We start from the raw sequence: 15,299 nt of genomic DNA, 5'->3' as shown, positions 1-15,299 counted from the left end.
GTGATCCTAACTTAATAGTCTATAATCAAAGCACTCCAGGAACCATGTTATGCAAAACCGATAGGTAATTATGGAGACGAAGTGGTGAAGGATTGTGCTGGCACAGACGAAGATAAGACCCACTAAGCGTAAGACACTAAGAGAAGAAAAGGCTTAGAAGGTTTAAAGTCACTCATCAAAGCTTGGAGAGAAGAATGAGCCGAGGGATCTTACGATTCAAAGTATAAACTTTAAAAGGCTTGGAAGGTTTAATGCAACTCATCAAAGCTTGGAGACAAGAATGAGGGATCTTACGATTCAAAGTTTGAATTTTCAGTCAAAAATTCAAAGATTTACCTTCTGAACCAAGATTGCAATTCTGTGTGTCAGCGATAAGGACCACCGTACAAACTACCGGAGCCGGTTTATGGGTTGGTTTGGCATCTCTAACACTGTGCAAGTAAATGATGGTTAAGCCATTTGCCCATGTGAGCTGTGTACTGATCCATTTCTGCCTAATGTAGTCATTTTTGCTTTGGCGGAGACAACTTATGGTGAAGACTCGCAACTCGTGTCCAACTTCAATGAAGGAAGTTTGTAATTGAACAATTCAAGAGTGAAATTACATATAACAATGCATTCCATTTCCTAGAATGGGTAACAAAATACATTTATCACGATACTCGCCGTGGGGTTCTGTAGCTCTAATGAGCACTTACCCACTCCCAGATTAACCCTAAAATGTGTATGTAATAGTTAGAGAAAAATTCAGGTACCGTCCCTAAACTATGCTGCCAAGGCCAATTTGATACCCGAACTCTCAAAAGTATCAATGTGATACCCAAAGACCTATATTGGCATCAACGTGATACTTCCGTCAAAAAAATCAAACGACTCCGTTTGTTTGCTGACGTGGCAAGCACGTGGGTCCCAAAAAAAAGTGAAATGACCAATTTACCCTTTTTTTTGTTTTTGTTTTTTTTAGCTCAAATGTGGAAAAACCAAAACAAGTCGTGGTGAAAGAACTGAATGTTGTAGTACAGAAAAATTGATTTTCGTCCAGATTCGTAAAGCCTGGGCCTTGAACGATGACAACCTCCTCTTCTTGCTGCTGCTGCTCAATCTTGTCTTCCCCTTCTTCTTCTTCCACCTTTAACTTCTTCATCTTATTATCGCCCTCCTCCGCCATGGAAAACCCACGCTTCATCAATTAGAAGGAATCTGGGTGAGAGAGAGAGGAGAGAAATTATAGTGGGGGGGGGGGGGGGGGTGGGAGAGATGATGGGTTATAGGATATGGAGAGAACAGGTAATAACGAGGGAGGTGGGGGAGGTTGGGATTGATAAAGGAGGATGGGGGAGGGACCTGGTTTTTGGGGAGTTATCGAAGACGACAATAGGAGGAAATGAATGCGCTTTGGTTTGTGTCTCAATTTTGACGAATACCTTCTGCACCTAAACTCAGCTTGCCTCTTTTTAGCTCATGCTTTTATTCAGTTCCAGCCCACCATGGCTTGAATTCAACACCATCATTCTCCTCCTGAAGTTTCAATTGCTGAAGCTCCCAATCGAACCCAGATCCGCCCCCCCCCCCCCCCTCTTAGGATTTTTTTCTTCTCTTGCCCAGATCGACCCCCCTCTTTAGACCGGCCTCTGCAGACAGCCATCCCACACAGTCGGACCGGCCTCGTCCTTCGTCCCTGCCAGCCCACACGGGCCTCCAGTCCAACCCAGCGAATTGCAGCACCGCCGCCGCCTTGCACCAGTCTCAACTGCTCCCCTTCACCGGAGCCTCACCTACTCCCCTTCACGGTAGCCTCAACCGCCTGCACCGATCCCCCCCGCGCTGCTGCCCGATACCGGTCGAAGAACCTGGTGCCGAGATGATCAACGACCCGTCGTCGGCGTAAATTGGGGCCGCCGAGTTGTTGAGTGAGACGAGTGGAAATTGCAGGCGTAGCTTACTAATTTGGGTCTAAGGACTGGAGCTTGCGGACGGTGGGGTTAGTGATGGTTTGGGTGGTGGAGAAGGAGAGGAGAGAGAGGAGGTGGAGAGAGAAGAAGAAGAAGAAGAAGAGTCAGGTTGAAGAAGAAGAAGAAGAAAAAGAAGTGAATTAAAAAAAAAAAAGAGGGTAAAAAGTCTATTTTGTCCTTTTTTTTTTGCCCACGTGCTTGCCACGTCAGCAAACAAACGGAGTCGTTTGATTTTTTTAACGGAAGTATCACGTTGATGCCAATATAGGTCTTTGGGTATCACATTGATACTTTTGAGAGTTCGGGTATCAAATTGGCCTTGGCAGCATAGTTTGGGGACGGTACTTGAATTTTTCTCTAATAGTTAATAAGAAAAAGCATCATGATCGTACCAAATCAAACTTGTCATCAATAGAAACACTGAACTGCTATTACAAAGCAAAGCATTGGAATTTAACACGAAATTGTCATGACCTTAACTTGTCAATCAAAAGAGAATCAAGTCTATAATGAACAAACGAGATGGAATTCTTCAAGGAGCATGAGCCAAATGGAGATCTACTGGAACATGCACCATTAATCACATGTAAGCTATAAACTGTATACACCTATCCACATAATTCAGCAGTGAAATCAGGAAGGTGAACCAGCAATCTCATCAAGACGGCGATCCATAATTTCGGATACAGTCTCAAGAAAAGCATGTTCACTTGAGTCAGGGAGCACAGAATCGTTAGCTTCTTCTACTATTTCCTCTATCACGGATTCCTTATTCAAGGTTTTTCTGCACATCATGCTTCCTATGTCAAAAGGAGTGAGCCCTCTCTCTACTCCTTTCTTCAGCAGCATGGTTGAAATCCGAAGTGTGCGAGCACATTTTGGTGGCATCTCCCATCCATGGAACTTCAGAAGGGCAATATCCTCCTCAGCATCCAGTGATTTTATGTAATCAACCACCTCCTCAGCATATGGTTTGCGTGCTTGTGGCCAATAGAGCCAGTCGAATGTCACATCTTCAAACTGCAATAACAGCATAGACATTATTGGAACATCAAAACATATAACAGGTAGAAAAATATAAACGTTCAAGTATACTGGGTGAAATGAAATACACATCATCTATTATCAAGACTAATCCTAAACCAAAAGCACAGTCAAAAATCATTGATGCAGGACACATATTGGCATACCAGGACACATTTTGGACGGAAGGGAAAAGACATGACAGGACCATATCATGACAATGAACAGATGAACATGTATGCAAAACAAACAGATGCAAATGAAATGAATAGAAGGGAAAGTCAAAGCAAAGATAAAGCGAGTTTAGAACATACGCTTTCGGGCAAGCAGTAACCGTGGTCAATGGGAATCAGCATAGACCGGCCACCTTCACCCTCTTTGCTCAGCAAGATATTTCCTGCGTGTCTGTCCGCATTGGCCAATCTCAGGTCCAAAACAGAAACCTTATGCACTTCCTCAGTTGGGAACGCACCAGGGCCCATGTCCTCACAACTTCCATCATTCTCCATGAACTTCTGTAAGGAACCAATTTTGACCATTACATCTTCTGGGTTGTTGAATCCTCTATGAAAGCACCTCACTATGAATGTTGGTGGAACTCCAGCAAAGCCTTTCCCATCACCATACAACATACGCCGCCCACCCTTTGGATGATCCAAAAGGTAAGCTGCAACCTCTCTGAAAGCCCCTTCTCCAACTCTTGTCCCCTTTTTCAATCCTTCCCCATCTAATGACAATGGAAGCCCTCTTGGATTGTTCTCAGCCATAGGCTCCTCATCAATTGGCTTAAACACAGACACATACTTTTCCCCAGATGAGTCCAACATAAAATATGCTCCTCCTGTACCCTCCATTGACCTGATTGGGTGATTCCCACTCTCTAGTCCTTCAACTGTTTCATAAACAATATCCCAGATCACAGACGGCAATTCAATCTTGGGGTTAATGACAGGCTCCAACCCAAATTCTCTATCCGGCGGCTTTCTTGGCACAATCATCTCATCGACTTTGTAACCTCTGCTAAACTCTTGCTCATCAGCATCATATTGCTGCTTCACATTCTCTCCATCTATTTCTTTTTTCCCATCATCCACATGTGACGCCACAATAGACAACTCAAAGTTCTTCTCAACAGGTCTAGCACGAAGTTTTGCAGACTTCCGAACCAACAAATGTAAGACACCATCATTCTGTTTACATATGTCATCAATAAGCTTCTGATCCTCAAGTGGCTTCCCATCCAACACAACTTCCTGCTCCTCTAGATCAACAAACTCTTTACTATTCTTCGCAATCTTCTGCTTTACATACCCAACATCTTTCCCACGCTCCACATGGAACGTAAGCTCTTTCCCACAATTAGTTCGAACATTAATCTCCTGAAGATCAGACAGCCTAAGAACCAAATGCATCACATTCCCATCCGACACTCCATATTCCCTTAGTATCGAATTACTCCGAGCCAGTTCCCTCCCTCCACACACTAGCTTCTGCTTCTTCACAACAAAACCCTTATATGTCTGAATCCTAAGCTTCACAGACTCAATCGAATCCGATTCCAACACACTCATAGGAGTAGTCGATCCCGAAACAGACAGGTATATCAAAATCGATTCACTCGACGACATACACGACATAGCAGGACAGTTACCACCAGTGAGCAACGGCTCACTGTGAACCGGAGAAAGAGCGGCAACACCGGCCGACGACATATCGTTTTCAAATTCACAACCTTTCTACAAATCAATTCAACAACCTACCAAACCCTAACTAAATATTCACAAAATTTACAAGAACCCAGCCATATTGAACCCAAAGTTGACCACCTAGATTCAAACACCCAGGTGATCAACTCCAAACCCTGAGATTCGAATTTACAATCTGTACACTAAAAACTAAAAAAGCCCCAAACTTTCAACACTCCCCCTTTCCCCCGATCAAAAGGGAACCACTTACCCGATCCACCAAACCCTAGGAATTCATCGCATCGTGAACCCAAATCCACACTAAATCAAAAATCGCAATCGGAAATCAAATTATCACTAACCGATCAACAGCGACGGCGATCGATCCTTACTCAGGAGGGAGAACCTTCTCCAAGGCTGAATTGCGATTCGGTTGTAGCAGCGACTAGGGTTTTTTTGGTTTGGTTTGGAAGAATTGGGGATTTTTGAGATGGAGTGAGGAGGAGGACCAAGAAAGAAAGACGCGTGGAGCCGACTGAGAAGTTTGGGGAGGTGTCTGACTTTGACGAGGGGATTGGATTTATAGTTTCCATTTTCCAATGCGGTAGGAACTAGGAAGGAGCTGCCAAGTGGAGTCGTGACCAAGTAACTACGGGAAATAAAAAGCTCCGAGTTACGTGTATTGGCGAATGAGGGGGTGCCACGAGTAAACGTGATGAGGGGGATTCCTAGACGATATTTTACCGTTTCCTATAAAAGGATTTGGGGTGAGTTTGTCCAGGTAAAAAGGATTGTGTCTTTTTGACCCGAAAGATTTTACTGAGTTTTGAATTTTTAGAAATTTAGAAATAGAAAAAGCCAACTGTTGATACCATCTGATGAGAAAAGAAATCTTTCGTATAGACTGCACAGTTTTCTTATATAATCTCAATTATATAGACTAAAAAGTTAAAATCTCTATAATTTTTATTCTGTAGCTTCACTATCACAGTCTCTGTAATTTATTACCCACAATTAAATATGGTAGTATTTTTTAAATTTGGAAATGTAATCAAAATACAGAAAATAAGTTATAAGAAAAATATTGGATATGCTCTTATTAGGTGGGCAGAACCTAATAAACTTTTTTTATTTTTTATAAAAGTCCCTCCTACACAAAGTAGGATTAGCAAGTTTGAACTCAATTTGGTTTTACAACAAATCCTTATAGGAAAAGATCTACTTCTCTAATATGCTAAAAAATTGGAAACCTTTTAGTGCTCAATTAGGCTAAAAGACACTCTATAAATAGGGAGAGGGTGGCTATAATATATTCATTCATTCAATACTCGATATCTTTCTCTTAAATATTTCAGTCACATATACATTTTCTTGGTCATTTCCCTCACAAAGATGGTGCACACAAATGCTAGGTTCGTGGTCGGTGTTGTTGGGAATGTCATCTCTGGCGGCCTTTTCCTCTCCCCAATTCCTACGTTCATACAAATATGGAGAAAAAAAGATGTAGAAGCTTTCGATCCAAGACCTTACCTTACAACAGTGTTAAACTGTTTGTTCTGGTGTTACTATGGACTGCCATTCGTTAACCCAGATAGCATTTTAGTTGTCACTATTAATGGAATTGGGCTATTTATAGAGCTCATATATCTTATCATATTCTTCTATTATGCCACAGCAAAAGGACGAAAGAGGGTTGCTACATACTTTATATGTGAACTTATTTTATTTGGGGCTTTGGTGGCTGCAACTATGTTGGCAATACCTGAGCATAAGATGGCAATGAATCGACCTTTGAGGGCTGTCGTAGTTGGTGTGATCTGTGATTTTTTCAATGTCCTCATGTATGGCTCTCCTTTGTTCAACGTGCGAGATGTTATTAAAACTAAGAGTGTGAAATATATGCCATTCACTCTCCTAGTGGCCAACTTCCTGAATGGTTGTTGCTGGACATCCTATGCTCTTATTGGAAAAGTGGACTACTTCATTTTGATTAGCAACGGTCTCGGTGCAATTTTTGGAGCATTTCAATTGATAATTTATGCAATATTCTACAAAACTACACCAAAAGATGAAGACCTCTCTGGCAAGACTACTAATGAAGTGCAACTTTGTACTAATGTCTAAGTATTGCAAATCCATCTAATCGTAATCGCTTTAAAATTATAGGCCTTTTGTTTAATTTTTCATATTTTACAAGTACTATTTAGCTTTTTTTATTTTTTATTTTATCTTTTTGGGATCAATTTTGTAGTTTTGATCAAGTATGTATAAAATTTGCTTCTACAGTCAAGGAATTGAGTTGCATTGATATTGGGAATTTCATACTTTTTCAACAATGTTAAAAAAAAAATTAAAAAAAAACGCAGCATCATATTAGAAGAGAGAATAAATTCAAGAACATTTATTTTAGATATTGAGTATCTACAATAAATCAAATTGAAAACTCAAAATTAGATGGAAAAAATTCCAAAAATTCCAATTCTACAGCCAAATGACACAATATTTTCTCAATAATATTTTCTCAATTGAAACACTACTTTTTCATTAGTCACTTGTCAAGTTAGAAATTGAAATTACAAAATGAACAACGGTATAATTAGAGGGATGAATTCAAGCATGGAGGAACTGAGAGTTGGAGCAGCAGCATTGGTTGGAGTTGACAATGGTACAACCCACCATTACAACTCACAAGAAACTATAGCTCAAATGTCATGGATTCTCACAGGACCTATATATTCTCAACACACCCCCACACGTATGGCGAATATTCAAGTCATACACGTTGACGTGGAACCTGTGTGGCCGTGAGGCATGTACACGTGGGATACCCGCTCTCGCCCAAACAAGCTTAACTTCGGAGTTCTGATGAGATCCGGTACATTATTGCTGGTATGATCGCACCCCTAAAAACTCCTTAAAAGATGATTCTCTCTGATTTTAAAGTTTGCTGTAAATTTATTCTCTCTCTCTTCATTTTGTATAAAATAGAAATAGGGGGCGAGTGAAAGGACTCAAGCAAGGCCCATACCATCCGGTCACGTCTCTTGGTCCGAGGGGGCCCTTTACTTCGTAACCGTCTCAGTCGAGCTATTAAATTACTTCGCGGAGCTCCGTCAATCCGCTGTTCATCGATAGACGAAGCTCTCTCTTTATCATCTCGTGCCGAAGAGAAGGAACGAGAAAAACCGAAATCTTCCTACTCGAACAAGAAGTGGTATAAAGGAAGCTGTTTGGAGCAAAAAAAAAAAAAAAAAACATATTTTCCTCTAAAATACAGAAAATATGTTATAAAAAAAAACTATTGGATATGCTCTTATTAGGTGGGCGGACCTATTACGGGACAAGGACAAATATAGAAAATATTTTCCGATGCCATAGAAGAGCCCATCCCTAGGAATAATCTTACCTTATGCTTTTTAATTTTGTAATCTTAAAAAAGCCTAAGATAATCTTTTTCTTTTTTTTAATTTTTTTATAAAGCATATTCCAATCAACTTTTGGTCTTATGTAGCTTAACTGGAATGCACTACTTATGATGCTCCCTGTATAATTAAGAACATCCCTGGTTGGTTTGATCATACAATATAAAGCTTCAAGTTACCAGTCAGTGAATTACAAGTCTACAATAACTTCGACAATGAAGTTAAGGAGACTGAACACATCTACTTAGAACCTCCATAGCTCCATCTACATGGTGCCCAGCTCCTCTTATAGAAGTTGTCGAGCAGTCGATCAAATGATCAATGTCTACAAATGGATGCTGGGGAACTTAGAGATCACCCGAGCGATCAGGTTTCAGACACTCGAAGAAGGCAAAGTCCAGAGGCATTGCGGGTAAGTAACCAATAGGACACCGGATTTTTTTCCCCTGTGCATGATTCCCCATATTCTATATCTTCATGCATGCAGAGAACACTTCTGGCTTTAATTATGTCTAGTTGCTTGAGTATTCAGCACAAAGCTGGGAAATGCTAGAGATATGTCCCTGAGAAAAGTGCATCAAAATCGCAAATGTTAATTCCATGCAAAAACAGGTTTTAAAGATAAAAAGAAGCCTATGATTCAAAACTTCTCCAAATCTGAAAGATTGTAGTGAATCTGAATTCTAATCATGTGCATGCAGCAAGTCCCCGGTATGAGAAGTTATAGGAAAGAGTATATTACAGCATCTAATTTGTGAATTTCTAATAATCACTGCATGCTTTCTTTGCGAAAGAAATTAAGTAGAATTTCAAATGCCATATAAGGTTTACTCAGAAGTAGACTCCAGGGTTAGGACATACATTAAGTATGGAAGAGTCATGTTTTTCAGAAGAGAAGGATTTTTAGCTACATATTCCTTCCACTCTTCTTCATCAATCCTACCGTCTGCTTTTCCATCTGCTTCCATGAATGTCTGTTCAAGTACATACAAGAAAGTGTGATCACCGAGACCAGAAATGATGGTATTGCAATCATGCAAAGAGCAATGCAGTCATTTCAGAACTCATACCTTATTCACAATCATTTCAACAATATCATCTGAAAGAATGAGATCAGATTCGTTCAGAAGAGCCAGCACCATCTCCTTCAACTGTTTTCAACATAGAGGGATTTTGTGTGGTTGTTAGTGTGCTTCATATATATAATTTAAAGGAAATAATAATAATAATAATAATAATAATAATAATAATAATAATAACCGGGAAGGATATCTATTCAGAAATTTTTACACTTCATGCTTTTTATAATCAGATCACAATAGCATTAGCAACCATCGGCTAATGAATGCAATGATGAAATCAAAGTTTGATCAAAGCGACCAGAATCTGAGGTGCTGATCTACAATATTACTGCTGCTATATGAGTGCCATGAGTTAGAGATAGATTTTTGCATAAAAACTTGTTACCACAAATACACAAAACATCATTATGGCTTGCATATACATTTCTAGACATGAGGTCTCTACAAAGTCGAATTATGAATTTGACTATCAAAAGTTCACAATCATGAAAATTCAATTGGACCTATCTATATTCAATCAGATTTCTCAATAGCCTACTTTTTGATTGCTCCAGAAGAAATGAAACAAAAATATACGGTAAAGCTAGGACAATTATTGTATGAGATCTACCAAATGCTAGATGCAGAGCCACATAAGTAATCAATATGAACATCATGAGTTACTGGCTTTGCTAGGAAACCAGAAATCTACCAGGGTAACTGAATGAACAACCAAAGTAAGAATACAGTGGACTTGCCTCCTCACGCTCGATGTAACCAGTGTGCCTCAAATCATATAATTTAAAAGCATCTGCCATGAATATATCCATTTTAGTATCTACATGAGTCAAAAGTACAGTGCCATGTGGAAATATGGAAACTTCAAACACAAGGAAATGGCCAATACAGGATTTATCTTACATGTAATTTTGACTTCATCAGGAGTTTTAGGGTGGAAAACACTCAATGTATGAACAAACTCTTCAAACTCGATATGCTCATTTTTATTGACATCGAAAAGATCAAATATCTGCAACGATAGCACAACATATATAGAGAAACTTTAGGATAATCAGAATCTTAATGAAACTATAGCAATTTTCGGTATAACAAAACTGTTTGCTATATGTGGGGGTCTTATCCAATATGTGACTGCAGATATTGGAATCAGCCTTAGACTAGGATGTATTAATTTCAACATTACTATGTATGAAATTTAAGGCTAGCAAACATGCACTGAAAATTCACTTCAACCTGAACATCTAGTATTTCATCTATTTACATGAAAAAGTAAAATCAAGCAGTCATCTCAAGAAAGTTGAAAAGAATTTAAGACCACATACCTTGTCGAAAAAGAGGTTCTGCTTACTGCTGCTCTGAAAAAGCGCAAGCTGGAGCTCTTCCTATTGATCACACAAACCTAAAATTAGTTCAGCAATCAAGTTTTCAATAAATAATTCATCTGATGAGGCATGTCTTATAGACTGCATGGTTAAGTTAGACAGCTAGTAACCAATCCCACAAAAACAGAACAGTACAAGGAGGAAGCACACACCTTGTGTATAAGCCCATCTTTAACTACAGAGCTGCTTAATTTCTTGTATAGCTCATACAAAGACTCCACCTCACTCACAGAAACTGCCCATTCCCAAACATTCATTTGATTAAAACTATACACTTCACTATGACAAAAAATGAGCAAAATATTATTCATATATTTGGAACAGAAGGTGTTTGATTAAACTCACAGGGAGTTTTAGAAGCAAGAACAGCCGGACTAGGTTCCAACCCAGATGGTACTTCGGCACTTGGGCCAGCTTTCTTTGAGTTGGAGCTACCCATTCAATTCCAAGTTTCCAATACCCTATGAATCAATGACACTTCTTCTTCTTCTTGTTGCAAATTTCTGGTAAATTATGGGGGTATCTGCTTTATAGATCAAGTCAACGGCCTAGACAGAAGAAGATTACGTTTCTTGTACAATTCATATAGAAAAGCCAATGTTGATAGCATCTCATGAGAATATAGCGGTCAGGTGATTTAGTTTGTTCAGCAGTCCAATTATAGCTCGACACATGTGCAAGTGTTTAAGTATTAAAGAAAATTTTGGTATTAGACGGATCAAAACCAGACTGATTAGTTTTGGATATAAATTTTTGACTAAGTGGGCGGACGTGCTGTGTGACGAGGTCACCCTACCAAAAATATTTTCCATAAAAGTGGCCAGCCCGAGGACTAATCTTACCTTTTTCTTTCTAATTTTGTAATTCTCAGAAAAAAAAAAGAAAAAAAAAAGCCTAAGGTAATCATTTTTTTTATATACGGATATATTCCAACAAACTTTTGGTCTTATTTAGCTCAACTGGAATGCAATACTTATGATGCTCTCTTTATAATTAAGAACATCCCTCATTCCCTGGTTGGTTTGATCATACAATCTAAGGCTCCAGGTTACAACTTACAAATCGGTGAATTACAACAACAATTTTGAAAAAGAAGATGAGAAGACTGAACAAATTGACTTAGAACCTCCGAGACATGACCCTAGCTCCCATTATAGAAGTTGTCGAGCAGTCGATCAATGTCTACACTGCTAATGGATACTGGGAACTCAGAGATCCTCCGAGCTGGCCCTGATCGGTCTCAGACACTTGCGAAGAAGGTAAAGTCCAGAGGTACTGCGGGTAAGTATCCAATAGGACACAGGATTTTCTTTTCCCCTTTGCATGATTCTCCATGTTCTTTATCTTCCTGCATGTAGAGAACAGTTCTGGCTTTATGTCTAGTTCTGTGCTACAGTTGAGATTCTTCTGCTTGAGTATTCAGCACAAAGCTGGGAAATGCTAGAGATATGTCCCTGAGAAAAGTGCATCCAATTCGTGAATGTTAGTTCTGAGCAAAAACAACTGCTAAAGATAAAATGAAGCCTATGATTCAGAACTTCTCCAAAATCTAAAAGTGTGCAGTGAATCTGAATTCTAATCATGTTCAACTAGTCCCCGGTATGAGAAGTTATGGGAAAGAGTGTATTACAGCATCTCTAATTTGAGAATTTCTAATGATTGCTGCATGGTTTCATTGTGAAAGAAAATTTCAAATGCCATATAAGGTTTACTCAGAAAGTAGACTTAGAGGTTAGGACACACATCAAGTATGGAAGAGTCATGTTTTTCAGTAGAGAAGGGTTTTTTGCTACGTATTCCTTCCACTCTTCTTCATCAATCCTACCGTCTGCTTTTCCATCTGCTTCCATGAATGTCTGTTCAAGTACATACAAGAAAGTGTGATCACGGAGACCAGAAATGATGGAAGGCAATCATCAAAGAGCTATGTAGTCATTTCAGAACTCATACCTTATTTACAATCATTTCAACAATATCATCTGAAAGAATCAGATCAGATTCGTTCAGAAGAGCCATCACCATCTCCTTCAACTGTTTTCAATATAAAGGGGTTTCATGTGGTTGTTAGTGTCATTCAAATGACAAAGTAACAGGAAAGGATATTTGAGGTGCAATCATGACAATAGCCACCATAGGGCTAATGAATGCAATCATGAAATCAAAGTTAGATCAAAGAAGACCATAATCTGAGGTGCTGATCTACAATATTACTGCTATATGAGTGCCATCAGTTAGAGATAGATTTCTGCATGAAAACTTGTTCCTACAAATACACAAAACATCATTATGGCTTGCATATTACAATTCTAGACATGAAATCTCTACAGAGCCGAATGAATTTGACCATCACAAATTCACAATCATGAATATTCTATGCGACCTATCTATATTCAACCCATTTCTCACAATAGCCTACTTTATGAATGCATATGAACATCATAAGCTGCTGGCTTTGCTAGAAAACCAGTAGTGCACAGGGGTAACTCAATGAACAACCAGGAACAAAAAGTAAGAATCCAATGGACTCACCTCCTCACGCTCGATGTAACCAGTGTGCCTCAAATCATATAACTTAAAAGCATCTGCCATGAAAATATACCCATTTTAGTATCCGGATGAGTCAAAAGTACAGTATCATTTGGAAACATAGAAACTTTCAACTCAAGGAAATGGCCAATATAGGATTTACTATCACGAGTCTGGTTCTTACATGTAATTTTGACTTCATCAGGAGTTCTTGGGTGGAAAACACTCAATGTATGAACAAACTCTTCAAACTCAATACGCCCATTGTTACTGACATCGAAAAGATCAAATATCTGCCCAACCATTGCATAACATAGAGAAACTTTAGGAAAATGAGAATCTTAACAAAACTATTCCAATTTGTTCAGTATAACACTCCTTGCCTATGTGGGATCGATGTTAATCATATCATCCGATATGCGACTACAGATACTAAAATCGCAGCTTATACATCCTAGTCTATCCAACATTATTATGTATGACCTCTTCATTTCTAAGGCTAGCAAAGATACATTGAAAATTCACTTCAACCCGGACATCTAGTATTTCAATATTTAAATGAAAAAGCAAAATCAGGCAGTCATCTCAAGCAAGTTGAGAAGAAATCAAGACCACATACCCTGTCGAAAAAGAGGTTCTGCTTACTGCTGTTTTGGAAAAGCGCAAGCTGCAACTCTTCCTATTGATCAAACAAACCTCAAACCAGTTCAGCAATCAAGTTTTCAATACATAATTCATATGTTTATACACACATATTATAAAGTTATAAACTAATTCAAGGAGTAAAATTAGAATAGAACTAGGAGAAAGCACAGACCTTGTGTATAAGCCCATCTTGAACTACAGAGCTGCTTAGTTTCTTATATAGCTCATACAAAGACTCTACCTCACTCACAGAAACTGCCAATTCCCAAACACAAAACAACAATCAAATCTATATACCTCACACTATGACAAAAATCAACAAAATATAATCTGGCATATATACAAGGTGGTCGATAAACTCACAGGGTGTCTTACAAGCAAGAATAGCCGGATTGAGCTCTAAATTGGCACTTGGGCCAGCTTTGACTCTGGCTTTGTTTGAGCTTGCGCAACCCATTGGCTTTGTTCCTCTTCCTGCAAATTTTTCTGGTAAATTTTATCTCTTATTTTTCTTGAAAGGTGGAGAGAAAAGGTGTAGACAGCTACTACGTTCAAAAAAGGAAACAAGTTATTAAGTCCTTGGTCAACGAATGACTTCTGACCAAGGCTTCATCATTTGTGTGGAATGGGACCATACTCTGAGGCTATTAGGTATCTCGTATCCATCCGTATTGGCTGTCCCAATTTTAGTGGATATGTCGGTAGAAAATGTAAGTGAGATTCCTGTTTATAATGTCTAAAATTTCAATTCTCTACACGTCTTTTATTTTGTAAGGACTTTTACCGAATGTAATTTTTGGCTCTGGCATCTTTCGTAGGAGCGTAATATACCCTCTCGAAATTGTTGATGGCAAAAAAATTTAAAGAGAGTTTTTTTTTTTTTTTTTGGTAAAAAAACCTACAACGAAAAGCCTCGAGCACACCCACCTCCAAACTGAAAGGTGGAGCTCGAGGAATTTAGAGAAACTGAGAAAGCTACTGAAACCAAAAAGAAGGGGCCGAAAGAGAATGACCTAAAGAAGCTAGACTATCAGCTAAGAAGTTAGCCTCTCTCCAAATATGGGAAAATGAGACCGAAGCAAAACGAGATGCAAGAAGCCAAATGTCTTGAACAACAAACTTAGGGCTAGTTTGGGATTGCTGTGACTTTTAAAAATAACTGCTGCTGCTGTGTTGTGAGAATAATCAGCTGTGAATTAAAACAGTTTCGTGTTTGGTAAATAATATTTTTAAAAGTGCTGTTAATATATAAAACAACTGCAGAGTATGTTTTTATCTACAGCAGCTTCTAAAAGCAACCTCTAGGCTGCTTCTAAAATCTGCTGCCAGTGACCTATAACTTTCCATTAAAGCTACTTTTTATTTATTTACCAAACATAATAAAATCTAAAATTTTGAACAAAAACTGATTTTTTAAAAAGCGAAGCAATCCCAAACGGGGCCTTAATATGCCAAGTCACATGGGTACAATGGTTGAGAGCATTAATGAGTGTTTTTGAATCGCCTTCCACCAAGAATATTTTCTTTGCCTCCCTCTAAAATCAATAAAATGAGTGCTCTTTCTCTTTCTCACCACGTGTTT

At 38.8% G+C, this 15,299-nt stretch overlaps 4 protein-coding genes across 5 annotated transcripts; 1 reads left to right on the top strand and 3 right to left on the bottom strand.

The window, feature by feature from the left end:
* Nucleotides 1-2,338: 2,338 nt before the first annotated feature.
* Nucleotides 2,339-5,226, bottom strand: LOC133714005 (phosphatidylinositol 4-kinase gamma 4-like). The gene is made up of 2 exons (XM_062140019.1): nucleotides 3,290-5,226; nucleotides 2,339-2,972 (listed from the first exon to the last, which is right to left on the bottom strand). The coding sequence occupies exons 1-2, from the start codon at nucleotides 4,685-4,687 to the stop codon at nucleotides 2,586-2,588; spliced, it is 1,785 nt and encodes a 594-aa protein (XP_061996003.1). The 5' UTR covers nucleotides 4,688-5,226; the 3' UTR covers nucleotides 2,339-2,585.
* An 826-nt stretch (nucleotides 5,227-6,052) lies between these two features.
* On the top strand, nucleotides 6,053-6,784 carry LOC133716769 (bidirectional sugar transporter SWEET5-like). Its single transcript, XM_062143427.1, has one exon. The coding sequence runs from the start codon at nucleotides 6,053-6,055 to the stop codon at nucleotides 6,782-6,784; it is 732 nt and encodes a 243-aa protein (XP_061999411.1).
* A 1,426-nt stretch (nucleotides 6,785-8,210) lies between these two features.
* LOC133714643 (calcineurin B-like protein 7) lies at nucleotides 8,211-11,169 on the bottom strand. Its single transcript, XM_062140810.1, has 8 exons — nucleotides 10,892-11,169; nucleotides 10,699-10,781; nucleotides 10,487-10,546; nucleotides 10,065-10,173; nucleotides 9,902-9,954; nucleotides 9,153-9,233; nucleotides 8,944-9,056; nucleotides 8,211-8,645 (listed from the first exon to the last, which is right to left on the bottom strand). Exons 1-8 carry the CDS (start codon nucleotides 10,983-10,985, stop codon nucleotides 8,585-8,587), a joined length of 654 nt encoding a protein of 217 aa, XP_061996794.1. The 5' UTR covers nucleotides 10,986-11,169; the 3' UTR covers nucleotides 8,211-8,584.
* A 272-nt stretch (nucleotides 11,170-11,441) lies between these two features.
* LOC133714642 (calcineurin B-like protein 7) lies at nucleotides 11,442-14,307 on the bottom strand. Of its 2 annotated transcripts, none has more exons than XM_062140809.1 (8): nucleotides 14,093-14,307; nucleotides 13,890-13,972; nucleotides 13,692-13,751; nucleotides 13,257-13,365; nucleotides 13,076-13,128; nucleotides 12,497-12,577; nucleotides 12,290-12,402; nucleotides 11,442-12,000 (listed from the first exon to the last, which is right to left on the bottom strand). In XM_062140809.1, the coding sequence occupies exons 1-8, from the start codon at nucleotides 14,172-14,174 to the stop codon at nucleotides 11,937-11,939; spliced, it is 645 nt and encodes a 214-aa protein (XP_061996793.1). In that variant the 5' UTR covers nucleotides 14,175-14,307; the 3' UTR covers nucleotides 11,442-11,936. The 2 variants fall into 2 exon arrangements, with proteins under 2 accessions (XP_061996793.1, XP_061996792.1); XM_062140808.1 differs by having other exon boundaries at nucleotides 14,081-14,306.
* Between the last annotated feature and the right edge of the window lie 992 nt (nucleotides 14,308-15,299).

This window comes from Rosa rugosa, chromosome 6, assembly GCF_958449725.1.
Source record: "Rosa rugosa chromosome 6, drRosRugo1.1, whole genome shotgun sequence".
Classification (NCBI taxonomy): Eukaryota; Viridiplantae; Streptophyta; class Magnoliopsida; order Rosales; family Rosaceae; genus Rosa; species Rosa rugosa.
Note: the sequence above shows the minus strand (reverse complement) of the source record. Positions and strands in the feature narration are given on the sequence as shown.